This window comes from Xenopus laevis, chromosome 6L (genome assembly GCF_017654675.1).
Source record: "Xenopus laevis strain J_2021 chromosome 6L, Xenopus_laevis_v10.1, whole genome shotgun sequence".
Taxonomy (NCBI): domain Eukaryota; kingdom Metazoa; phylum Chordata; class Amphibia; order Anura; family Pipidae; genus Xenopus; species Xenopus laevis.
In genome coordinates, this window is record NC_054381.1 from 163,529,581 (window position 1) to 163,554,900 (window position 25,320).

A 25,320-nucleotide genomic window follows, 5' to 3' on the forward strand; every position below is an offset into this window, starting at 1 on the left:
TCTCTACTTCCTTTGCACGGGGGAGTGTATTTCCTGGTACTCGTGTGACTGTCTCTACTTCCTTTGCACGGGGGAGTGTATTTCCTGGTACTCGTGTGACTGTCTCTACTTCCTTTGCATGGGGAGTGTATTTCCTGGTACTCATGTGACTGTCTCTACTTCCTTTGCACGGGGGAGTGTATTTCCTGGTACTCGTGTGACTGTCTCTACTTCCTTTGCATGGGGGAGAGTATTTCCTGGTACTTGTGTGACTTGGCAGGTAATGTGAGTAGATTGCTAGTTCTGCAGCCCAAGGAATAGCCATGTAGGGGCCAATCAGCTGGTGTGCCAGGGAGTGTCACTGAGTGTATAGAGAGAGGTTGGACAGTGGTGGCCTCAGTGCAGAGGAAAGTGATAGTGTAAATAGATTGCTAGCTCCCCAGCCCAGGAGACATTATGGCCAGGAGGCCCCTATTTTAGCCAGGGAGTTGTCAGTGAGGGGATTTGTGGCTCAGAATAAGCGCAGTTACAGAATTAGAGAAGTGAATAGAGAATTAGAGGAGAGAAGTAAATAGAGAATAAGAGGAGAATTAGCCCCTCCCAGGCGCAGGTAGAATTCGGGTAATAAATCCGCAGAGGCGCAGGGAGAGGGGTCGGGCTACAGACGGGCACGTACCGGTTTCAGGTCAGTCAGAGCGGATCCGACATGCAGAGCCATCCCCGGAGCAATGGAGCCACAATCCCGGCGATCCCGAAGTCCGGACTCTCCTCCTCCCCGAGTTTCCCTCTCAGAGATCCGAGTTGACTTTCACTTGCGCCGCACTGACCCCTGCCGGCCGCTCTGGGTACTGACTGACCGCAGCACGTGACCACCGGACTGACGTCACGGACCGACCGAGCGAAATTACACAGACAGGGGTTTGGGGGGAAACATCGCCCAGAGCTGAACCAGTCACGTGACAAACCAGAGAGGAGGGAGGAGTTATTGTGGGCGTGGCCCCTGGACCAACGAGTTTTGGCAGTGAAGTGGGGGGGGGCACACTGACCAATCCCTCCCCCTTATTCTCTTATGGAGGGAGATGTTATTAAACAATCAGCTAGTGACAGACATGCGACCCCTCAATTAGTATCAGGGGCTGAGTGGGGGAGGGGCAGAGATACTTGATACTGTTATAGAGAGACCAGAGATTCCATAGAGTCAGTACCCAACTGAACCCAGAACAAGGGTGTGTCTAGAACCCATCTGAACCCAGAATATGGCTGCACCTAGAACTCAACCCAGCCCAGAAAATGGATGCACCTAGAACCCAGCGGAGCACAGAACATGGGTGAATCTAGAACCCAACTAAACCCAGAATATGGCTGCACCTAGAACCCAACTAAACCCAGAACATGGGTGCATCTAGAACCCAATTAAACACAGAATAAGGGTACACATAGAACCCAATGGGACCCAGAAAATTGATGTACCTAGAACTCAACTCAGCCCATAACAGGATGCACCTAGAACCCATAATATGGGTGCATCTAGAACTCAACTGAAACCAGAGCACCGGTTCCCCTAAAAAACAGCTGAACCCAACATAGATACACACAGAACTCTGAGGAACCCAGAACATGGATGCACCTGCAACCCAGCAGAACCAAGCACACCTAGAAGTTTGCTGGACCGAGAAACAGTTGTACATGTAGAACTGAGCTGAACCCAGAAAGCTGGCACACCTAGAACTCTGGATTCCATTGTACACTAAATACCCAGTCAGGGGCCCCACAATGAGAAATCTTCCCTATAATGTGTGTGTGTTGGAGAAGAATGAACTGAAGGGGCCAGAACCAGTACCAGTACCTAGAGACATGTTCTAAGAACTAACCTGAACCTCATTGTAGTGTTTGGTACCACTTGTAACATGAGTGTCCCCCTTAACCCACTTCCATCTGAGACTTGGATGTTATTGACAATAGTCATTTCTGCCATTCAGTGACCTCGTGACCTGGGCTTGGTCCTTTACATTTTGCTCCATTGCTGGTGCTTTAACCCAAGTCCAAATGAAGTGGGAGAGCTTGTGTATTGGGGCTGAGCTCACAGAAACAAGATGGCAGAAACCCAACCTCCATTGGTCTGTATTAACCTGGGCCTAAACTTCACGGGGCTGTAGGAAAATGGGGCAGGAAATGAAAAACTACAAATGATGTTTGTTGCTAAGATCAATAACCCTGGCAACCAAAAGATTGTGAAGCCCAATGTCATATGGAGCATCCACGGAAGTGACCCACAGAGATTTGTGGCTAGTAGGTGGCACATGCCAACACCCTGTTTGCCGTAGCCCCATGCCTTTTTATACAGTGCGGCCCAAGTGAACCCCTTTCTCCACAAACACAGCAATTTATAGAGGATACCGTACCCCAATACCGCATGATTCTGACTTGGAGCTCTCCTGTGGGGGCAATGGAATAACCTTCTCAATTTACTGCAGCCCCCGGTGGGATTTTGTTTTCATTGGGCGTCATCTGGATGTGAGATCTGAACTTCAATCAGGATCAATAATATTCAGAAGCGCTGCTCCTACAAACTGAATCCTTTTCCTATGAATTCCATGTAGAATGAAAAGTATTGCCCCGGGGGGTATTTAATGACAAAGGACATTTGCTGAGACAGCAGTTTATTTATACAAAACAAAGAAAGTAGAGTCTCTTTTACTCCCAGACAAGGAAACTCCCAGGTGTCTCTTCCTTAACATTCCTTCTCTGTACATATGTATTTATGTATAGGGGCCGCCATTTTGTTTCCATAAAATGGCTCAAGCTAAATGTAGGCTCAGAATAGGAATAACATGGCAGCTCCCACCCCACAGGTACAAATACACAGGGAAGGTATGAGATCCTTATACATTATTACATGTTCCTGCTAAGAAACAAACCACCCTTGTTAAAGGCACATTACAATCTTCTCCCAACATGCTAATTATTATTATACACCAGCGTAAACATTGTAAAGAGTAATTGAAGTCGTTAGTGGAGACGGGATCATTTTCCCAGTGCAATTGCTCCCAGAAGATCTCCCATGTGAGTAGGAATTAGTTCATGGATAGGGATTGATAGAGATATAGAGAAAGAGTCCAGTAAAGAGCAGTGTTGTCCCCGCACAGAAGATCCCACCCAATGCAGGCATCACAGAAAGATCTAGAAGGACTATCTCCTGATGGCTAAATTTGGGCAGCCTCAGTCTCATGACAGTGATGGAGACATCACCAAATGTTTTCTATGTAATTTATTTTGTGTTGACCCCCAGCATAAACAGCTCCGTGTCTGGGTCTTGGACACATCTTTGGAGGAGCTGCATGTAGGTGAGGTTCTCATGGGTATTTGGGTCAAAGAAACCTTTGGTGTCATCCGTGGGATCAGAGAGTATTTGGTTCATCTCTTCATCAAAGTAACCACGTTCGTAGGCCACTTCCACCGGCACACGGTGACTGTGAACTGGGTCGATGATGCCCCCTGTTGCAATCTGAGCTTCTAGGAGCCTGATGCCGTGGTCTTTAACAATGAGCTCTCTCTGCATTGCTTGGAAAAGAGAAATTCTTTGGCTGGTGCTGGGGTCATTGTAACCGGTTACGGCTTTCTCCGCAGACAGAAGCTTGGCGTGGAGCTCTTGTCCTATTACCCCTGAGGCAGCTGCTTCATCCACTGAAAGTTTTATGTTCTTAATGGGGTCAATGACAAAACCAGTGGCTGCTTGTGCTTCCAATAACACAAGGGCAGTCCCCGGCCTCAGGATACCCTTTAACATGGCATCATAGATGCTCATCTTCACCTTCTTTGATGGGTCAGTTTTAGAAGACACTAAAACACCAGCAATGCAGCTTGTTCCCTCTAAGTATCTCTTTACTGAATCCATCTCTGTGACTTCAGCCAATGTCTTTTTTCCCAGTGTCAGGTCTATGAGGGTGTCTTGATCAATGATTTGTGACTGGAGGAGCTCAGATGCTGAGACCTGCTTCCTGAGACCCTTAAACTTGAGGTTCCGACCCCTCTCTTCTGTCTCCTTTATAATAGTGACAATTATTTGGAAGATTTCTTCCCATGTCAACATTTTGGACTCAAACTTTTCAATAAGTTCCTTCCTCTTCTCTGGGGTGATGTATTTAGAGTGTAGAAGCTCCCAGAGTGAATGAGCTTTGCCTTCTACCTTAAATTCTCCAATAGAAACTTGAACAGTTACAGACTTTAAAAATGAAGCTGTTTGACCATATTGCTCCAACGATTGCCCTTCAGAGGTAGGAAACAACTTGTTGAGCACTGCAATGACCTCTTCAATTGTGAGCAAGTATTTCTTCAGCATGTTCTCTCTCTCTGATTTGCTGATGGCCTTTGAGTGAAGTATATCCCACAGAGAAACACTGGGACCATGGAATTCATCAGTGGAAAGGAAGGTCGATAAATGGGTCAGGGACTGAATTATTGGTCCTGATGGGCAATCATCACCTGCCTTTCCTGATTCCGTTACACCAGCTTCATCTGAACCATTTATGACAGTTTTCTCTGCTTCCACCATGATGGCTATGATTGACTGCATGAGCTGTTCAAGTGTTAGGGTTCCACTTTCATACTTATTAAGCAGTTCATTTCTTTTCTCATCTGTGATATATGAAGAGTTGAGAAGCTGCCAAAGGGAACTCTTTTGGCCTTTGAGATGGCCGGCAGTCAATTCAACCTCCACAGACTTCAGGAAAATGTGCTTCTTTTTTTCAGTGTCCTCTTTAGAGGCCTGGGTTAAGGTGGAGCTTCCTACTGTAAAGCTGCTTCTCTTCTCTTCAGTCTTCTCAACTAGTAATGCAAGCTCTTCCATAAGCTTCTGCACAGTGGTTGATCCAGCTTTGTACTTCATTAGAAGGTCTTGCCTTTCCTTTTCAGCTTCACAAAGATGGTGAGAAGTGAGAAGTTCCCAGACAGAGATATTCAGACCTTTGTACTGACCGACCCTAATGTTCATAGTCTGAGACTGCAAGGAGGTTTGTATTGTCTTGTCAACCTGGAAAAGTGGTGACTTCCCATCCTTCACCTCTAGCATACTCAGCCCAGTGTCTGGGTCTTGAATGCACCTTTGTAACAGCTGCATATAGGTGAGATTCTCATGAGTGTTTGGGTCAAAGAAACCCTTGGTATCATCAGTAGGGTCACAAAGAACCTGGTTCATTTCTTGATCAAAGTACCCGCGCTTGTAGGCAACCGACACAGGGACACGATGACTGTACACAGGGTCTATGACACCTCCCGTGGCAATCTGTGCTTCTAGAAGACGGATACCATGGTCTTTGACAATGAGATCCTTCTTCATGGCTTGGAAGAGGGAAATCTTTTCACTAGTGTAGGGATCTTTGTAGCCAGTAACCGCACGTTCTGCAGATAGGAGTTTTGCATGAAGCTCTTTTCCAACCACCCCAGAAGAAATGGCTTCATCTACTGACAGTTTTCTGTTGTTGATTGGGTCAATTATAAAGCCAGTTGCAGCTTGAGCTTCTAAAAGCACCAAGGCAGTGCCTGGTCTTAAAACATGTTTCCGCATAGCTTGGTAAATACTCATTTTCTCCATCTTAGAAGGATGTTTTTTTGAAGGGACAAACACTCCAGCTATGCAGCTTGTTCCTTCCAAATATCTTTTCACAGAGTCCATTTGAGTTATCTCCTCCAGGGTCTTGCTTCCTTTGGAGAGATCGTCAAGGGTCTTTTGGTCAATAATTTCAGAGTTCAGCAATTCTGCAGCCGTAACCTGTTGTCTGAGCCCCTTGAAAATAATCTTACTAGATCTTTCTTCAGTCTCTTCTATAATGATGGTGATGATTCTTATAATGTCCTGGATAGAGGAGGATCCGGTAAGATATGCCATTAATATTTCCTTTCTTTTCTCAGATGATATGTATTTGGAGAGAAGAAGGTTCCACAGTGACATCTTTTGACCTTTGAATTCACCAACAGAAATTTCAGTTGTTGTATTTTGTAATAACTTCTGTGTTTGCTCATCAACAGAAAAGGTTTCAGTTGAAAACTGTAACTCTCCACTTCCCTGGATGAGTTTGATGCAGCCACTCAGAACCTCTTGTATTGTGTTTTTACATCTCTGTAACAATTCTTTTCTTTTCTCATCAGGCAGTTTCTCACTTTGCAAAAAGCCCCAAATGGACACACTGTCTTGTTTCTCCCCTTCAGTTTGTTGTCGGGACACTTCATATGGAATAGCCTCCAAAGCTTTCTGAAGTTGCTCTTCCGGGGGCCACTGGCTAAGGTCATTAGATTTCTGTTTTATCTCCTTCCTCGGAACTTGAGTTGTCGTGGTGACACTTTTTAGGGTCTTTGTTTCTTTCTCTGTAACTACAGTGACAATAAACTTGATTATTTCTTCTAAAGTCAATATCCCAGCATGGAGCTTCTCTATTAGATCTTTTCTTTCACTCTCAGAAAAGTAATCTGAACTTAAAAGATCCCAGATTGTCATTGATTTTTTCTGGAAACTCCCGACAGAGATATCAATAGTTACAGATTTTAGAGTTGTTTGGATTTTTGGATCTTCCTTTGTTACGACTGCAGCTTTTGCTTGCTCTGTTTCAGAGATGATTGTGATAATTAGAGTTTCTAGATCTGTAACTGAGAAACTTCCCGATGAGTATTTTTTTAAAAGTTCCTCTCGTTTTTCCTTTGAAATATAATGAGACTGCAAGAGTTCCCAAACAGACACATTCTTGCCCTGGTATTCACCAGACTGGATATGAACAGTTTTAGACTGCAGTGTAGTTGTGTAGTCTGTTCGTACAAGAGAGGCTTTGGTGTCTTTCACATCCAACATGAACATCCCTGTGTCTGGGTCTTCAACACATCTCTGCAGAAGCTGCATGTAAGTGAGATTCTCATGAGTATTGGGATCAAAGAAACCTTTTGTGTCATCACTGGGGTCAGAAAGTATTATATTCATTTCTTCATCAAAGTAGCCTCTCTTGTAGGCCACCTCTACAGGGACTCGGTGACTGTGCACAGGGTCGATGATACCACCAGTGGCAATCTGTGCTTCTAGGAGACGGATACCATGGTCTTTCACAATCAACTCTTTCTTCATGGCTTGAAAGAGGGAGATTTTGTTTCCAGTGTAGGGGTCAGTGTAGCCTGTCACTCCTCTTTCTGCAGACAGAAGTTTATTGTAAATCTCAGGGCCAATTAGTCTAGCAGTTTGAGCTTCCTCAACAGAAAGTTTTCTATTCTGTATAGGGTCAACCACAAACCCAGTAGCTGCTTGTGCTTCAAGAAGAACCAATGCTGTCCCTGGCCTCAATATTCTTTTTAACATGGCATCATAAATGGTCATCTTCTCTCTTTGTGAGCCTTCTTTCTTAGAGGTAACAAAAACACCAGCTATGGGACTAGTCCCCTCAAGATATCGTTTCACTGAGTCCATCTGAGTCACTTGTTCCACTGTCCAAATGCCTTGAGTCAACTCATTCATGGTATTCTGGTCAATGATTTCAGATTGGAGAAGCTCGGTGGCTGCTACCTGCCTCCTGAGTCCTTTGAACTTTAACTTGTGACTTTTCTCCTCAATCTCCTCAATAATAGTGATGATGATTCTGAACATTTCTTCCAGTGTCAATGTCCCTGATTTATATTTTTCTAAAAGTTCTTTTCTCTTCTCTTCAGAGATATATTTTGAGTAAAGCAAAACCCACAAGGAAACTTGTTGTCCTTTAAATTCACCTGCACTCACATCCACAAACTTCTGCTCAAGTGTTTGTTTCACTTCCTCATCTCCCTTCACTTCTTTGTCTTCAATCAGTTTTATTAAAACTCCCTTTAATGCCTCTACTGTGGCCTGGTGCTTGTTGAGTTGATCGTTCCTTTTATCTGATGAGATATATTTTGAGTTAAGAATTTCCCAGAGAGACACTTTCTCTTTCTGAAACTCACCAGCCGGGACTCTAACTGTAATGACATCCAGAGATTTGTGGAGTTGCTTATTTGTATCTGTGGTTGAATGGAGAGAAACTGATGAGCTTTCTGTTTCCTTTGCCTCAAGTTTCTCCCTATTCTCTTCTACATCAGCAATGATTGTTGTAATGATCTTAATGATTTCTGCTAGTGTCCAAGCCCCTGAGCTGTACTTCTGTAGGATCTCTTTTTTCTTCTCTTCTGTAATATATTCAGAGTTCAGGATCTCCCAGACAGAGATCTTTTGGCCCATAAACTTGCCTTTAGAAACCTGCACAAACTCAGAGCTCAGTACAGTTTGCTGATCCAACTCTTCATGGACTGATACATTCAAATGCATAGTCTTTTTACTTTCCAACTCTTCAATTGTATTTATAATGATTATCTGCAACTCATTAATAGTGATGGCACTTGTTTTGTATTTCATTAGCAGCTCCTGTCTCTTCTCTTCTGAGAGATAATGTGAATTGATAAGTTCCCAGAGGGAAACATTCTGCCCTTGGTATTGGCCAATCTTTAGATGGACAGTGAGGGCCTTTAATCTGCTTTCAAAATTGGTCTCTGCCTTGAAGTGAGTAGACTTGGCCCTATTAACCTCTAGCAAGTAAAGTCCAGTATCTGAGTCCTTAATGCATCTCTGGAGCAGCTGCATGTAAGTTAGGTTCTCATGGGTATTTGGATCAAAGAAGCCCTTGGTGTCATCAGAAGGATCAGAGAGGATCTGGTTCATCTCTTCATCAAAGTAGCCTCGTTTGTAAGCAACATCCACTGGAACACGGTGGCTGTGCAATGGGTCAATAATACCACCTGTAGCAATTTGGGCTTCAAGCAGACGAATGCCGTGGTCTTTTACTATCAGGTCTTTCTGCATGGCCTGGAAGAGTGAGAGCTTGTCACCAGTATAAGGGTCCTTATAACCAGTTACTGCCCGTTCTGCAGAAAGGAGCTTTCCATGGAGTTCTTTGCCTATGACACCAGCAGCTACTGCTTCATCTACAGAAAGTTTTGCATCATTTATTGGATCAATGACAAATCCAGTGGCTGCCTGAGCTTCTAGAAGTACCAGAGCGGTTCCTGGTCTCAGGATGTTTTTCTGCATAGCATTATAGATGCTCATTTTGTCTTTCTGTGAGGGTTCCTTTATAGATGGCACAAGAATTCCTGAAATGCAACTTTCTCCTTCAAGGTATCTTTTCACTGTATCCATTTTAGTCACCTCTTCCACAGTTTTCCTTCCCTGAGCTAGTTCTCGTAGAGTGTCTTGGTCAATGATCTCTGAGGTGAGCAGTTCAATGGCAGTCACTTGCCTTCTCAGTCCTTTGAACTTCAACTTGTTACTCTTCTGTTCAATTTCTTCAATAATTGTGATGATTGCTTGGATAAGTTGATGCACACTAACAGTCCCCTGATTAAACTGCTCAAGTAGTTCTTTCTTTTTGTCTTCAGATAAGTATTTAGATGTGAGTATGTGCCACAGAGAATTCTTCTGGCCCTTAAATTCTCCTATAGAGATTTCCATTGTCTCCATCTGTAGAACATTGAGTGCTTCCTCAGTCATGTTGTATTCTGCATGTAAAGGTGATTTGCTGCTCTTCTGTTCCACTAGTTGAACAACAATTGCTATCAAGTCTTGAACAGTCAACTCATAATTACCAATCAGTTGCTTTCTCATCTCTTCACTTATATATCTTGAGTGAAGTAAATCCCAGACAGAAACATCGTGACCTTGAAATTCACCGGTCCTGACATGAACATTGATATTTTGAAGTGATTTCTGGATTTCATCAGCATGAACTGCAGGATCTGATTTTAGACCTTGTTCAACTGACACCTGTGGATGTTGTTGCACCATAATACTTATGTTTTGCTCAGTTTCTTGGATGATATTGATTATAATTGTAAGAGTTGCTTGGAGAGTCAAAGTCCTTGATTTCACTTTGCTTAATAACTCCCTCCTCTTTTCATCTGAGATATAATGAGAATTAAGAAGTTCCCAAAGTGAAACACTCTGTCCTTTGAAATCCCCCACTGACATGGATACCTTTTCTGATTGGAATAATATCTTAATTTGATCATCTTCATTATTACTGTCAGTTGAGTCTTTTGATGACACACTTGCCTCTGTCTCATTAATGATGGTAATAATAATAGTTATGAGTTCGTCAGTGGACAAGCTTCCAGATCTGTACTTCTTTAAGAGATCCTCTCTTTTCTCAGCTGAAATATATTTAGAACTGAGAAGTTCCCAAACAGACACATTCTTGCCCTGGTATTCACCAGACTGGATATGAACAGTTTTAGACTGCAGTGTAGTTGTGTAGTCTGTTCGTACAAGAGAGGCTTTGGTGTCTTTCACATCCAACATGAACATCCCTGTGTCTGGGTCTTCAACACATCTCTGGAGAAGCTGCATGTAAGTGAGATTCTCATGAGTATTGGGATCAAAGAAACCTTTTGTGTCATCACTGGGGTCAGAAAGTATTATATTCATTTCTTCATCAAAGTAGCCTCTCTTGTAGGCCACCTCTACAGGGACTCGGTGACTGTGCACAGGGTCGATGATACCACCAGTGGCAATCTGTGCTTCTAGGAGACGGATACCATGGTCTTTCACAATCAACTCTTTCTTCATGGCTTGAAAGAGGGAGATTTTGTTTCCAGTGTAGGGATCAGTGTAGCCTGTCACTCCTCTTTCTGCAGACAGAAGTTTATTGTAAATCTCAGGGCCAATAAGTCTAGCAGTTTGAGCTTCCTCAACAGAAAGTTTTCTATTCTGTATAGGGTCAACCACAAACCCAGTAGCTGCTTGTGCTTCAAGAAGAACCAATGCTGTCCCTGGCCTCAATATTCTTTTTAACATGGCATCATAAATGGTCATCTTCTCTCTTTGTGAGCCTTCTTTCTTAGAGGTAACAAAAACACCAGCTATGGGACTAGTCCCCTCAAGATATCGTTTCACTGAGTCCATCTGAGTCACTTGTTCCACTGTCCAAATGCCTTGAGTCAACTCATTCATGGTATTCTGGTCAATGATTTCAGATTGGAGAAGCTCGGTGGCTGCTACCTGCCTCCTGAGTCCTTTGAACTTTAACTTGTGACTTTTCTCCTCAATCTCCTCAATAATAGTGATGATGATTCTGAACATTTCTTCCAGTGTCAATGTCCCTGATTTATATTTTTCTAAAAGTTCTTTTCTCTTCTCTTCAGAGATATATTTTGAGTAAAGCAAAACCCACAAGGAAACTTGTTGTCCTTTAAATTCACCTGCACTCACATCCACAAACTTCTGCTCAAGTGTTTGTTTCACTTCCTCATCTCCCTTCACTTCTTTGTCTTCAATCAGTTTTATTAAAACTCCCTTTAATGCCTCTACTGTGGCCTGGTGCTTGTTGAGTTGATCGTTCCTTTTATCTGATGAGATATATTTTGAGTTAAGAATTTCCCAGAGAGACACTTTCTCTTTCTGAAACTCACCAGCCGGGACTCTAACTGTAATGACATCCAGAGATTTGTGGAGTTGCTTATTTGTATCTGTGGTTGAATGGAGAGAAACTGATGAGCTTTCTGTTTCCTTTGCCTCAAGTTTCTCCCTATTCTCTTCTACATCAGCAATGATTGTTGTAATGATCTTAATGATTTCTGCTAGTGTCCAAGCCCCTGAGCTGTACTTCTGTAGGATCTCTTTTTTCTTCTCTTCTGTAATATATTCAGAGTTCAGGATCTCCCAGACAGAGATCTTTTGGCCCATAAACTTGCCTTTAGAAACCTGCACAAACTCAGAGCTCAGTACAGTTTGCTGATCCAACTCTTCATGGACTGATACATTCAAATGCATAGTCTTTTTACTTTCCAACTCTTCAATTGTATTTATAATGATTATCTGCAACTCATTAATAGTGATGGCACTTGTTTTGTATTTCATTAGCAGCTCCTGTCTCTTCTCTTCTGAGAGATAATGTGAATTGATAAGTTCCCAGAGGGAAACATTCTGCCCTTGGTATTGGCCAATCTTTAGATGGACAGTGAGGGCCTTTAATCTGCTTTCAAAATTGGTCTCTGCCTTGAAGTGAGTAGACTTGGCCCTATTAACCTCTAGCAAGTAAAGTCCAGTATCTGAGTCCTTAATGCATCTCTGGAGCAGCTGCATGTAAGTTAGGTTCTCATGGGTATTTGGATCAAAGAAGCCCTTGGTGTCATCAGAAGGATCAGAGAGGATCTGGTTCATCTCTTCATCAAAGTAGCCTCTTTTGTAAGCAACATCCACTGGAACACGGTGGCTGTGCAATGGGTCAATAATACCACCTGTAGCAATTTGGGCTTCAAGCAGACGAATGCCGTGGTCTTTTACTATCAGGTCTTTCTGCATGGCCTGGAAGAGTGAGAGCTTGTCACCAGTATAAGGGTCCTTATAACCAGTTACTGCCCGTTCTGCAGAAAGGAGCTTTCCATGGAGTTCTTTGCCTATGACACCAGCAGCTACTGCTTCATCTACAGAAAGTTTTGCATCATTTATTGGATCAATGACAAATCCAGTGGCTGCCTGAGCTTCTAGAAGTACCAGAGCGGTTCCTGGTCTCAGGATGTTTTTCTGCATAGCATTATAGATGCTCATTTTGTCTTTCTGTGAGGGTTCCTTTATGGATGGCACAAGAATTCCTGCAATGCAACTTTCTCCTTCAAGGTATCTTTTCACGGTATCCATTTTAGTCACCTCTTCCACAGTTTTCCTTCCCTGAGCTAGTTCTCGTAGAGTGTCTTGGTCAATGATCTCTGAGGTGAGCAGTTCAATGGCCGTCACTTGCCTTCTCAGTCCTTTGAACTTCAACTTGTTACTCTTCTGTTCAATTTCTTCAATAATTGTGATGATTGTTTGGATTAGTTGATGCACACTAACAGTCCCCTGATTAAACTGCTCAAGTAGTTCTTTCTTTTTGTCTTCAAATAAGTATTTAGATGTGACTATTTGCCACAGAGAATGCTTCTGGCCCTTAAATTCTCCTATAGAGATTTCCATTGTCTCCATCTGTAGAACATTGAGTGCTTCCTCAGTCATGTTGTATTCTGCATGTAAAGGTGATTTGCTGCTCTTCTGTTCCACTAGTTGAACAACAATTGCTATCAAGTCTTGAACAGTCAACTCATAATTACCAATCAGTTGCTTTCTCATCTCTTCACTTATATATCTTGAGTGAAGTAAATCCCAGACAGAAACATCTTGACCTTGAAATTCACCGGTCCTGACATGAACATTGATATTTTGAAGTGATTTCTGGATTTCATCAGCATGAACTGCAGGATCCGATTTTAGACCTTGTTCAACTGACACCTGTGGATGTTGTTGCACCATAATACTTATGTTTTGCTCAGTTTCTTGGATGATATTGATTATAATTGTAAGAGTTTCTTGGAGAGTCAAAGTCCTTGATTTCACTTTGCTTAATAACTCCCTCCTCTTTTCATCTGAGATATAATGAGAATTAAGAAGTTCCCAAAGTGAAACACTCTGTCCTTTGAAATCCCCCACTGACATGGATACTTTTTCTGATTGGAATAATATCATAATTTGATCATCTTCATTATTACTGTCAGTTGAGTCTTTTGATGACACACTTGCCTCTGTCTCATTAATGATGGTAATAATAATAGTTATGAGTTCGTCAGTGGACAAGCTTCCAGATCTGTACTTCTTTAAGAGATCCTCTCTTTTCTCAGCTGAAATATATTTAGAACTGAGAAGTTCCCAAACAGACACATTCTTGCCCTGGTATTCACCAGACTGGATATGAACAGTTTTAGACTGCAGTGTAGTTGTGTAGTCTGTTTGTACAAGAGAGGCTTTGGTGTCTTTCACATCCAACATGAACATCCCTGTGTCTGGGTCTTCAACACATCTCTGGAGAAGCTGCATGTAAGTGAGATTCTCATGAGTATTGGGATCAAAGAAACCTTTTGTGTCATCACTGGGGTCAGAAAGTATTATATTCATTTCTTCATCAAAGTAGCCTCGCTTGTAGGCCACCTCTACAGGGACTCGGTGACTGTGCACAGGGTCGATGATACCACCAGTGGCAATCTGTGCTTCTAGGAGACGGATACCATGGTCTTTAACAATCAGCTCTTTCTTCATGGCTTGAAAGAGGGAGATTTTGTTTCCAGTGTAGGGGTCAGTGTAGCCGGTCACTCCTCTTTCTGCAGACAGAAGTTTATTGTAAATCTCAGGGCCAATAAGTCTAGCAGTTTGAGCTTCCTCAACAGAAAGTTTTCTATTCTGTATAGGGTCAACTACAAACCCAGTAGCTGCTTGTGCTTCAAGAAGAACCAATGCTGTCCCTGGCCTCAATATTCTTCTTAACATGGCATCATAAATGGTCATCTTCTCTCTTTGTGAGCCTTCTTTCTTAGAGGTAACAAAAACACCAGCTATGGGACTAGTCCCCTCAAGATATCGTTTCACTGAGTCCATCTGAGTCACTTGTTCCACTGTCCAAATGCCTTGAGTCAACTCATTCATGGTATTATGGTCAATGATTTCAGATTGGAGAAGCTCGGTAGCTGTCACCTGCCTCCTGAGTCCTTTGAACTTTAACTTGTGACTTTGCTCCTCAATCTCCTCAATAATAGTGATGATGATTCTGAACATTTCTTCCAGTGTCAATGTCCCTGATTTATATTTTTTTAAAAGTTCTTTTCTCTTCTCTTCAGAGATATATTTTGAATAAAGCAAAACCCACAAGGAAACATGTTGTCCTTTAAATTCACCTACACTCACATCCACAAACTTCTGCTCAAGTGTTTGTTTCACTTCCTCATCTCCCTTCACTTCTTTGTCTTCAATCAGTTTTATTAAAACTCCCTTTAATGTGTCTACTGTGGCCTGGTGCTTGTTGAGTTGATCGTTCCTTTTATCTGATGAGATGTATTTTGAGTGAAGAATTTCCCAGAGAGACACTTTCTCTTTCTGAAACTCACCAGCTGGAACATTGACTCTTATGGATTTTAGGGCTTTGTGGAGTTTCTCATTTCCAGGTATAATATCAAGAGATGCTTCTAGCTTCTGTATATTCTCTTCTACATCAGCAATGATTGTTGTAATGATCTTAATGATTTCTGCTAGTGTCCAAGCCCCTGAGCTGTACTTCTGTAGGATCTCTTTCTTCTTCTCTTCTGTAATATATTCAGAGTTCAGGATCTCCCAGACAGAGATCTTTTGGCCCATAAACTTGCCTTTAGTAACCTGCACAAACTCAGAGCTCAGTACAGTTTGCTGATCCAACTCTTCATGGACTGATCCATTCAAATGCATAGTCTTTTTACTTTCCAACTCTTCAATTGTATTTATAATGATTATCTGCAACTCATTAATAGTGATGACACCTGTTTTGTATTTCATTAGCAGCTCCTGTCTCTTCTCTTCTGAGAGATAATGTGAATTGATAAGTTCCCAGAGGGATACATTCTGCCCTTGGTATTGGCCAATCTTTAGATGGACAGTGAGGGACTTTAATCTTCTTTCAAAATTGGTCTCTGCCTTGAAGTGAGTAGACTTGGCCCTATTAACCTCTAGTAAGTAAAGTCCAGTATCTGAGTCCTTAATGCATCTCTGGAGCAGCTGCATGTAAGTTAGGTTCTCATGGGTATTTGGATCAAAGAAGCCCTTGGTGTCATCAGAAGGATCAGAGAGGATCTGGTTCATCTCTTCATTAAAGTAGCCTCTTTTGTAAGCAACATCCACTGGAACACGGTGGCTGTGCAATGGGTCAATGATACCACCTGTAGCAATTTGGGCTTCAAGCAGACGAATGCCGTGGTCTTTTACTATCAGGTCTTTCTGCATGGCCTGGAAGAGTGAGAGCTTGTCACCAGTATAAGGGTCCTTATAACCAGTTACTGCCCGTTCTGCAGAAAGGAGCTTTCGATGGAGTTCTTTGCCTATGACACCAGCAGCTACTGCTTCATCTACAGAAAGTTTTGCATTATTTATTGGGTCAATGACAAATCCAGTGGCTGCCTGAGCTTCTAGAAGTACCAGAGCGGTTCCTGGTCTCAGGATGTTTTTCTGCATAGCATTATAGATGCTCATTTTGTCTTTCTGTGAGGGTTCCTGTATAGATGGCACAAGAATTCCTGAAATGCAACTCTCTCCTTCAAGGTATCTTTTCACTGTATCCATTCCAGTCACCTCTTCCACCGTTTTCCTTCCCTGAGCTAGTTCTCGTAGGGTGTCTTGGTCAATGATCTCTGAGGTGAGCAGTTCAGTGGCAGTCACTTGCCTTCTCAGTCCTTTGAACTTTAACTTTTTAGTCTTTTCTTCAGTTTCCTCTATTATTTTAGTGATTATTTGGATCAGTTCATGGATGTTCAATGTTCCTAGATTAAACTGTTCAAGCAGTTCTTTCTTTTTATCTTTAGAAAAGTATTTTGAGTTCAGAAGTTCCCATGCAGAATATTTCTGACCTTTAAATTCACCAACTGTCATTTCAGTCTTCACGGTCTGTAACACGTTGAACACTTCATCGCGCAACTCATATCTGCCACTCTTGGATTCTGTGTCTTTAACCGTCTGAGTGACCGTCTTTATGATTTCCTCAATGGTCAGTCTGTAATCCCCTATTAATTCTTGTCTTGTTTCTTCTGTTAGGTATTTGCACTGAAGGAGATCCCAGATGGAAATTTCCTGACCTTGAAACTGCCCCTTTGTCACATGAATGCTGATATTCTTTAGAGCCTCCTGGATGTCGTTGTCTTGGAGACACTGGTTAAATGGGTCAATCTGCTGCACTTGCTTAACATTTTTCATTTCTGTTTTGGTGATGATAGTGATGACAATGGCTATAATTTCTTCTGTGGTTATGCTTCCCAATTTCATTTTTTCCATTAGTTCTTTTCTTTCATCCTCAGAGATATAGTGAGAGTTGAGAATCTCCCACAAGGATACACTTTTCCCCTTGAAATCCCCCATTGTCACATCAACCTTTTCAGACAGGAACAATGTTTGGATTTGTTCATCTTGTTGGACAGCATCGGTGGTATTTGTTGGTTGGACTGTTGCTTCTCTCTCATAAATGATACTGATAAGGATTGTTATCAGTTCCTCAATGGACAAGGTGCCTGATGTATATTTCTTTAGAAGTTCATCTCTTTTCTCTGTGGAAATGTACTGTGAATATATGAGATCCCAGGCAGAGACTTTCCTGCCTTGGAACAGTCCAGTTGTCATCTCAACAGTCTTCTGCTGCAGCACGCTTTGTTTGTTAACAAGAGAGAACTTGCTGTCAGATATCTCTAGCATATACAGCTTTGTTTCTGGATCCTGAACACACCGTTTGATCAACTGCATATAAGTTAGATTCTCATGGGTATTGGGGTCAAAGAATCCTTTGGTGTCATCAGTTGGGTCAGAGAGGATCTGGTTCATTTCTTCATCAAAGTATCCACGTTGGTAGGCCACTTCTACAGGAACACGATGACTGTGCACTGGGTCAATAATGCCCCCTGTGGCTATTTGGGCTTCTAGGAGACGGATCCCATGTTCTTTCACAATTAAGTCCGTTTTCATTGCTTGGAAGAGGGAAATTTTGTTGCCAGTGTAAGGATCAGTGTAGCCAGTCACTGCTTTTTCTGCACAAAGGAGCTTCTTGTAAATCTCATAGCCAATCAGTCCAGCCTCAAAAGCTTCTTCTACAGCGAGTTTCTTATTTTGTATGGAGTCAATTATAAATCCAGTGGCTGCTTGAGCCTCAAGCAGAACAAGTGCAGTTCCTGGTCTCAGAATGCGTTTTAACATGGCATTGTAAATGTTCATCTTCACCTTTTTGGCCGGGTTCTCTATGGATGGGACAAGCAATCCAGCAATGCAACTGGTTCCTTCAAGGTATTTCTTGACAGATTCATTTTGAGCTACATCTATTATAGTGTGTGGTTCCTGCTTGAGCCCCTCTAGTGTTTCTTTATTGATAATCCCGGCACTGTACAATTCAGAGGCCGTCACCTGCTTTCTCAATCCTTGGAACCAAATATCACTTTGAGTGGTTTCCTTCTCCTCAATGATGGACACTATAGTTGCTATCATGGATTTAAGAGTTGCCATAGTCTCTGTTTTATATTTCTTTATGAGTTCTTTTCTTTTCTCTTCAGAGACGTAGATGGAGCATAAGATATCCCACAGAGAAATATCTTGGCCCTGGAAATTTCCAGCATGCATTTTTAATGTGGTAGATGTCAGGATGTTTTTGGTTGGGTTATCAATGTAGAAGTATTCATCCCTTTTTTTCGCTAGTTGAAGTAAATAAAGTCCAGTTTTGGCGTCTTTTGTGCACCTTTCCATCAAGTTTCTATAACTCATTCTTTCATGGGTGTTTGGATCAGTAAATCCTTTCTTTCTGTCTGATAAAAAGATATAAGTATCTTCATCCATAAACCCTTTCTTATATGCCACACCTAGAGGAACTCTGTGGCTTGAAAGTGGATCGATTACACCTCCGGTGGACAACTGGGCCTCCAGCAGATAAAGTCCATAGTCTCTATTAATTAAACCCTTCATAATGGCTTGTAAAAGTGACAGTTTATTGGCAGAGACAGGATCTGGGAATCCAGTAACTGCCTGTTCTGCAAGTTCAATCTCATTCTGAACATCGGTACCAATAAGACCAGCAGCCAATGCTTCAGAAGCAAAAAGTCTTTGATTCTTTACTGGATCTATAAGGAACCCAGTGGCTGCTTGGGCTTCAAGAAGTGTTAAGCCAATATCTTTAGGTAGGATTCCTCTCCTGATGGCTTCATACACACTGACTGTTTCATTGTCTGGTACTAAAAAGGCACCAGCTATGCAGCTTGTCCCCTCCAGATATGTTTTTATGGAGTCCAACTGAGCAATGTCCTGCACTGTTTTTTTGCCAGCCCTCAGGTCATCTAGGGTCTTTTTGTCAATTATCTCTGCATTAAATAGTTCTGTGGCAGATACTTCACCCCTTATCCCCTTGAACATTAATATGTTACTTTTGCTCTCATAGTCCATAATGAGCTTGTTTAGAGAGGATATGAGATGTTCCTCTGTCATTACTCCCTCTGTATACAGCCTTACAAGTTCTCTCCTCTTGAGCTCTGTGATGTACTGAGAAGAAAGAATTTCCCAGATGGATACTGTTTGGTTTGTGAAATTTCCATGATGCATCAGCACATGTTTTGACCGTAACTCTTCCTTAACCGTATCAGTGATGTAAAAGTAATTCTCTCCCTTCTTCACAACTTGTAGGAGATACAGTCCGGTCTCAGGGTCTTGGATGCATCTTTCTACCAGTTGTAGGTAAGTTAAGTTCTCATGGGTGTTTGGGTCAAAGAATCCTTTGGTGTCATCAGAGGGGTCAGAGAGAATTGTATTCATTTCTTCATTAAAATAGCCACGCTTATAAGCCGTATCTACTGGAATTCGGTGACTGTGCACTGGGTCAATGATACCTCCTGTAGCAATCTGGGCCTCTAGAAGGCGGATTCCATGACTTTCCACAATCAGTTTCTTGTTCATAGCTTGGAACAGGGAAATCTTTTCTTCATTGTGTGGATCTCTGTAACCAGTCACCGCTTGCTCGGCTGAGAGCAACTTCTTGAAGATCACCTGTCCTATAAGTCCACAGCCTAATGCTTCATCAACAGACAACTTCACATTTTTCACAGGGTCGACAATAAATCCAGTGGCTGCTTGGGCTTCTAAAAGCACTAGGGCTGTTCCGGGTCTGAGAATTCCTTTGAGCATGGCCTCATAGATGCTCATCTTCTTGTTGGTGGCCTGTATAAGTACCCCTGCGATGCAGTTTGTTCCTTCCAGGTAGCGCTTGACATTGTCCATCTCTGTGACTTCAGTGATTGTTTTCTTCCCGAGATTAAGGTCATCAAGTGTCTGTTTGTCTATCACATTGGAGAGGAACAGGTCACTTGCTGAAACTTGCCTTCGGAGACCTTTGAATTGTATCTTTTTGCTTCCTTTCTCTGTCTCTTCGATGATGGTTGTGACTGTTTTTATGAGCAACTGGAGAGTCTCAGCAGTGCTTTTATTGTAGTAGGTTAGCAACTCCTTTGCTTTGCTTATGTGGATGTATTCAGAATTAAGAAGTTCCCAAACAGAGACAGTTTGACCTTTAAATCTTCCTGCCTGGACAGTGACTGTAACAGATTTCAGCACACTTATAATGTTTCCATCAGCATAAAGGGCAGGACTTTCTGAGAGTGGTAATAATAGGAGACTTGTCTCTGGGTCTTTATAGCATTTCTCTTTTAGCTCCATGTACGACAGGTTCTCTTTGGTGTTTGGGTCAAAGAAAGCTTTTAGACTGATTGTTGATTTGGCCATGTCAATTTCATCATCCTGAAAACCAAGTTTGTGAGCCATTTGTAATGGGAAATAATGGCAGTGGTTTGGGTCAACAATTCCTCCAGCTGCAAGCTGGGCCTGGAGAAGTGGAACTCCTTCATTATGTGGAAGTAGATTTTTGCCAATGGCTTGCAACAGTGAAATCTTGTTTCCTGTATAGGGGTCGAGGAACCCGGTCACAGCACTCTCAGCTGTCAGCAACTTCTCATGAACTTCTGGTCCCACAACACCAGCCTTAACAGCACTATCCACTAAGTACTTCTGATTGTTTACTGGATCGATTAAAAACCCTGTGGCAGCCTGAGCTTCTAAGAACAGTAACCCATTGGCAGGCATGATGAGGTTTCTTTTAATTGCCTGATAAAAACTCATTTTCTCATTGGTTGACTGTAGGAAGACCCCAGAGATGCAGCCAGTTCCTTCCAGGTATTTTTTTACACTCTCCACCTTAGACACTTCCTCAATTGTCTTCAACCCTTGCAAAAGTTCATTCAACTCTGTCTGACTTAGAATGCCCAGATCCAGCAGATGTATTGCTGGGACTTTCCCCCGAAGGCCTTCAAAGCTGATATGAGTGGTCATTTTGATTTCATTATCTTTGACAAATTGCAGAATCTCAATAGTGACCTCTTGCAATGTTGCTTTCTTCAGTTTGTATCTCTCCAGGATCTGAGATCTCTGTTCCTCAGTAAAGTATCCATGATGTATCAGGGACCACAATGTTGTGTTCCTTTCTTCGATCCTTGTGTTTTTGAATGTCTCCTTTACTTCCTCATCAGAGTAAATATTATCTGTGGGAACCTCAGCAAAGCCCTCGAGCAGTGGAAACAAACAGAGACCTGTGGATTTATCCTGCTCTGAGCTACTGACCAGTTCTGAGTAAGTCACCATTTGTTTGGTGGTAGGATCATAGTAGGATTTTATGGCATCTGTAGACAAGCTTTTATGCAATTCATCATTAAATAAACCATGTTTATTGGCTACAGAAAGTGGGAGATGTAAGGCAGTCTCTGGATCAATAATGCCTCCTGTGGCCAGCTGGGCATCTAAAAGCTGGGTGGCACGCTTCTCATCCACAAGTCCTTTTCTCATAGCCTGGTAGAGGGATATTTTTCTCCCTGTAAATGGATCTTTGTAGCCCGTTACAGCTTCTTCAGCTGTCAAAAGTTTATCATAAAGCTGTGGATCAATCACTCCGGCTTTAAGAGCTTCATCAACAGTCAGTTTCTGGTTGCTTGATGGATCAATTATATGGCCAGTAGCAGCCTGGGCTTCAAGTATTGGGAGAATTGTACTGGGGAGCAAAATTCTTTTCTTTGTTGCCTCCAGGAAGCTGATTCTTTGGTTAGATGGTTTAAGGATAACCCCACCCAGTATATCAGAACCATGCAGATGTCTTTGGGCCTTTTCTGATTTCAGTACATCTTCTGCCTTAATGTTTCCATCCAGGACCTGCTGAAACAGCTGTTTGTCAATGATCTCATACTCCAGAAGATGGTGAATATGGATTTGCCCCCTAAGAGCAGGGAATCGGATGTCGGCCCACTTGTTCATTTCCTCTTGAATTAGAATGGTTATCTCCTCAAGTGTCTTCTTCCGCAGTCTGTACTGTTCTATGATGTATCTCCTTTTCCACTCACTGAAGTACTCAGAGTTTATTAGAACCCAAGCAGAGACTGTTTGTCCCCTAAATCTTCCATATCTTACATAAATGTCCAGATTTCTGAGTGAGTCCTTAATGTAGTCATTGATACTAAACAAGTTCTTCTTACTGTGCAGAGGGAGGAGGCAGAGGTTGGTGAGCGGCTCAGTAATGCACTTCTCTTTCAGTTGTAAATAGGTGAGATTTTCATTAGTGTTTGGGTCAAAGAATCCTTTGGTGTCATCGCTCGGATCTGAGAGGATTAGGTTCATTTTTTTGTCAAAGTAACCCCGCTTATAAGCAACCTCCACTGGAATCCTATGGCTATTTATTGGATCAATGATGCCTCCACTAGCTATCTGGGCTTCTAGAAGACGTATTCCATGATCCTTCACGATCAGTTCTTTGTTCATAGCCTGGAAGAGGGAGATTGTCTCCCCAGTGTAAGGATCTTTGTAACCAGTCACAGATTTCTCTGCCGAAAGCAGCTTCTCATAAAATTCTGGCCCAATAACATTTGCTTTAAGGGCCTCATCAACAGAATACTTCTTGTTCTCCACAGGGTCTATGATGAATCCAGTTGCAGCCTGGGCTTCCAGGAGGATCAGTGATGTTCCTGGTCTGAGCAGGGCTTTTCTCTTTGCTTGATAGACACTCATTTTCTCTTGAGTCTCAGTAAGAATCAGTCCACCAATGCACCCAGTACCCTGAAGGTATTTCTTTACTGTGTCCATGTTTACTACGTCCTTTACTGAGGCTTCGCCCTGCTCCAGCTTCTCATACAAAGTCTTGTCTATGATATCAGAATTCAGGAGCTGTCCGGGGGTCACGCGCTCCCTAAGCCCTTCAAAGGAGACTTTGGTGCTTGATACTATGTGCTGAATGCTTGTATTGATCTGGCTGGATAACTCATCCAGTGTTACAGTCTGGCATTTAAACCGATTAACTAGTGAAATTCTTTCCTCAGTGGTGAAATAGTCTGAGAATAAGAGTTCCCAAATGGAGATGTTTTGAGCTTTGTATCTCCCAGAAGTCACAGGCATTTTAGCTGCTTTTAGGGTCATTTTTGTTTGGTAGTCTGTTAGAGTATTTGGAAGTTTGCATGCTTGAAGAGTCTTATCAAAGATTGGAAGAAGATATAGGCCTGTAACGAGATCAACAAGACACCCGTGCAACATCTCTCCATAACTCAGATTTATTTCTGAGTTTGGATCAAAAAATCCCTTGGATTCATCCTTCATGGCAGATATTCTCTTGTTCATTTCATCATCAAAAAAGCCTCGCTTGTAAGCTATCTCATTTGGGACACGGTGTTTGTGTAGTGGGTCGATGATGCCACCAGTGGCCACCTGCACTTCCAGGAGCTGAATACCGTGATGTCTCTCTACAAACCCACTTTTCATAGCTTGGAAGAGGGAGATTGTCTGTCCATTATAAGGATCTTTGTACCCTGCTGTAGCTTTCTCAGCAGAAAGGAGTTTTTCATAAAGTTCTGGCCCAACCAAGCCATTTTTCACAGCTTCATCAACAGAAAATTTTAGGTTCTTGACAGGGTCCATCAAAAATCCAGTGGCTGCCTGGGCTTCCAGAAGAGCAATGGAAGTTCCTGACAAGAGATAATGTTCTTTCATTGCTTGATATATACTCTTTGTCTCACTGGAAGATACTATGGCCACACCTGCGATGCATCCAGTGCCTTCAAGATATTGTCTCACCATCTCCAGATCAGCAACTTCTTTAGCAGATGTTGTTCCCTGCTGTAGGTCTTCAAGCGTTTCTCTATCAATTATCAGAGAGTCCAACAGTTCATCAACAGTAACTTTGCCTCTTATCCCTTGGAAGGTGAGTTTTAAAGGGAGAAAGAAGAGTTTCGTTTCTGGATCCACAGTGCATCTTCCCTTTAGCTCTGCATAAGTTACAATATCATTGGTGTTCGGATCCAAGAAACCTTTGGGGCCATTAAGAGGATCTGATAAGAGATGTGTGAACTCCTCATCAAGCAATCCTCGCTGGTAAGCAACTTCCACGGGAACATAGAAGCTGTTAATTGGATCAATGATACCCCCTGTGGCTATCTGGACTTGCAGCAGATTCATGCCTTGGTTCTTGTCAATAAGTTCTTTCTTGATGGCTTGGAACAGAGAGATCCTGCTGTTGGTGTATGGGTCATTGAATCCAGTCACAGATCTTTCAGCAGAGAGTAGTTTCTCTATCAGTTCAAGTCCAATTAGCTCCTCCTTGATGGCTTCTGTAACAGTGAAGGTTCTGTTGCTCACTGGATCTATTATAAAGCCTGAAGCAGCTTGTGCTTCCAGCAGAGCAGTTGCCACATCTGGTGGGAGAATGTTCTTCTTCATGGCTTGGTAGATGCTGATTTTCTCTTTGGTGCTCTCTACATAAATTCCACCAATGCTCCCCAATCCTCCCAAGCACTGCTTGACTTCATGGTGCTCCCCAACATTTTCTAAACGTTCTTTGCCTTGCCTTATATCATCATATGAAGCCTGGCTGATAATATTGGCCTTCAGCAGTTGTTCTGCAGTCACAGGCTTCCTTAGCCCTTGAAGGGTTTCCTGCAGTGGAAGAAGGAGTAACCCTGTCTCAGTATCGGTGGTGCATTTGGCCAAAAGCTGCTCATAAGTTACAGTTTCTTGTGTATTGGAGTCTAGATAGCATTTGACCGAGTCGCTGCTTTTAGAGAACATTCTAGACATTTCTTCATCAAGGAGATTTCGTTTAACGGCCTCTTCCAAAGGCACTCGCTGACCATTTGTAGGATCCATGATACCACCAGTGGCCAGTTGAGCCCCCAGCAGTTGTACCACATTCAGTTGACTGACTTTGCCTTTCTTGAATGCTTGAAACAGCGACAACATTTCATCTTTGTCCTTGTAACCTGTCACTGCCTTGGTTGCAAAAAGCAGTTTTTCTTGGAATTCCCGGGGAACTATCCCCTGATCAACGGCATCCTCCACTGTCAGTTTTTGGTTGCTCTTTACATCAATGATATCACCAGTGGCGGCCTGGGCTTCCAGCATTGGCAATGCCACTTCCTTGGCCACCAGTTTTTCCTGCAGGGCTTGGTAGATACTGATCTTCTCCTTGCTTTTCTCCCCAAAGAACCCGGCAATGATTGGTGAGACCTTGGTGGGCTCAGCAGCCAGTAACTCCTGTTGATTCTTGGCCCAGTGAGAACTTTGGGAGGTCTCTTGGCTTTGGACAACTCTTGTTTGCACGGTGCTCGTTGAGTGTACGGCTGTGCGAGTGACTACAGAGCGTGTCACAGTGCGACTGATTTTGTTCTCCATGTTGTAATATTTGACTTTATCTTCTCCCGTCTTCAAGTCCCAAAACACAGAACGTTCTG

The 25,320-nt window shown here is 42.6% G+C and overlaps 2 protein-coding genes across 5 annotated transcripts in view; both read right to left on the reverse strand.

Moving 5' to 3' along the window:
- The window catches only part of nrbp2.L (nuclear receptor binding protein 2 L homeolog), a 42,952-nt gene extending 40,469 nt beyond the window's left edge, over window positions 1-2,483 (reverse strand). For 3 of the 4 annotated variants that reach the window (XM_041565584.1, XM_018266732.2, XM_041565583.1), the window contains exon 1: window positions 656-2,483. In XM_041565584.1, the coding sequence (XP_041421518.1) occupies window positions 656-697 (42 nt within the window). In that variant the 5' untranslated portion in view covers window positions 698-2,483. 4 annotated transcript variants of the gene reach the window in all.
- Window positions 2,484-2,622: 139 nt separating this feature from the next.
- The window catches only part of LOC108718623 (epiplakin-like), a 32,339-nt gene continuing 9,641 nt past the window's right edge, over window positions 2,623-25,320 (reverse strand). The window contains exon 3 of the mRNA XM_041566758.1: window positions 2,623-25,317. Within this exon, the coding sequence (XP_041422692.1) occupies window positions 3,248-25,261 (22,014 nt within the window). The 5' untranslated portion in view covers window positions 25,262-25,317 and the 3' untranslated portion in view covers window positions 2,623-3,247. The remainder of the gene's footprint in view (window positions 25,318-25,320) is intronic.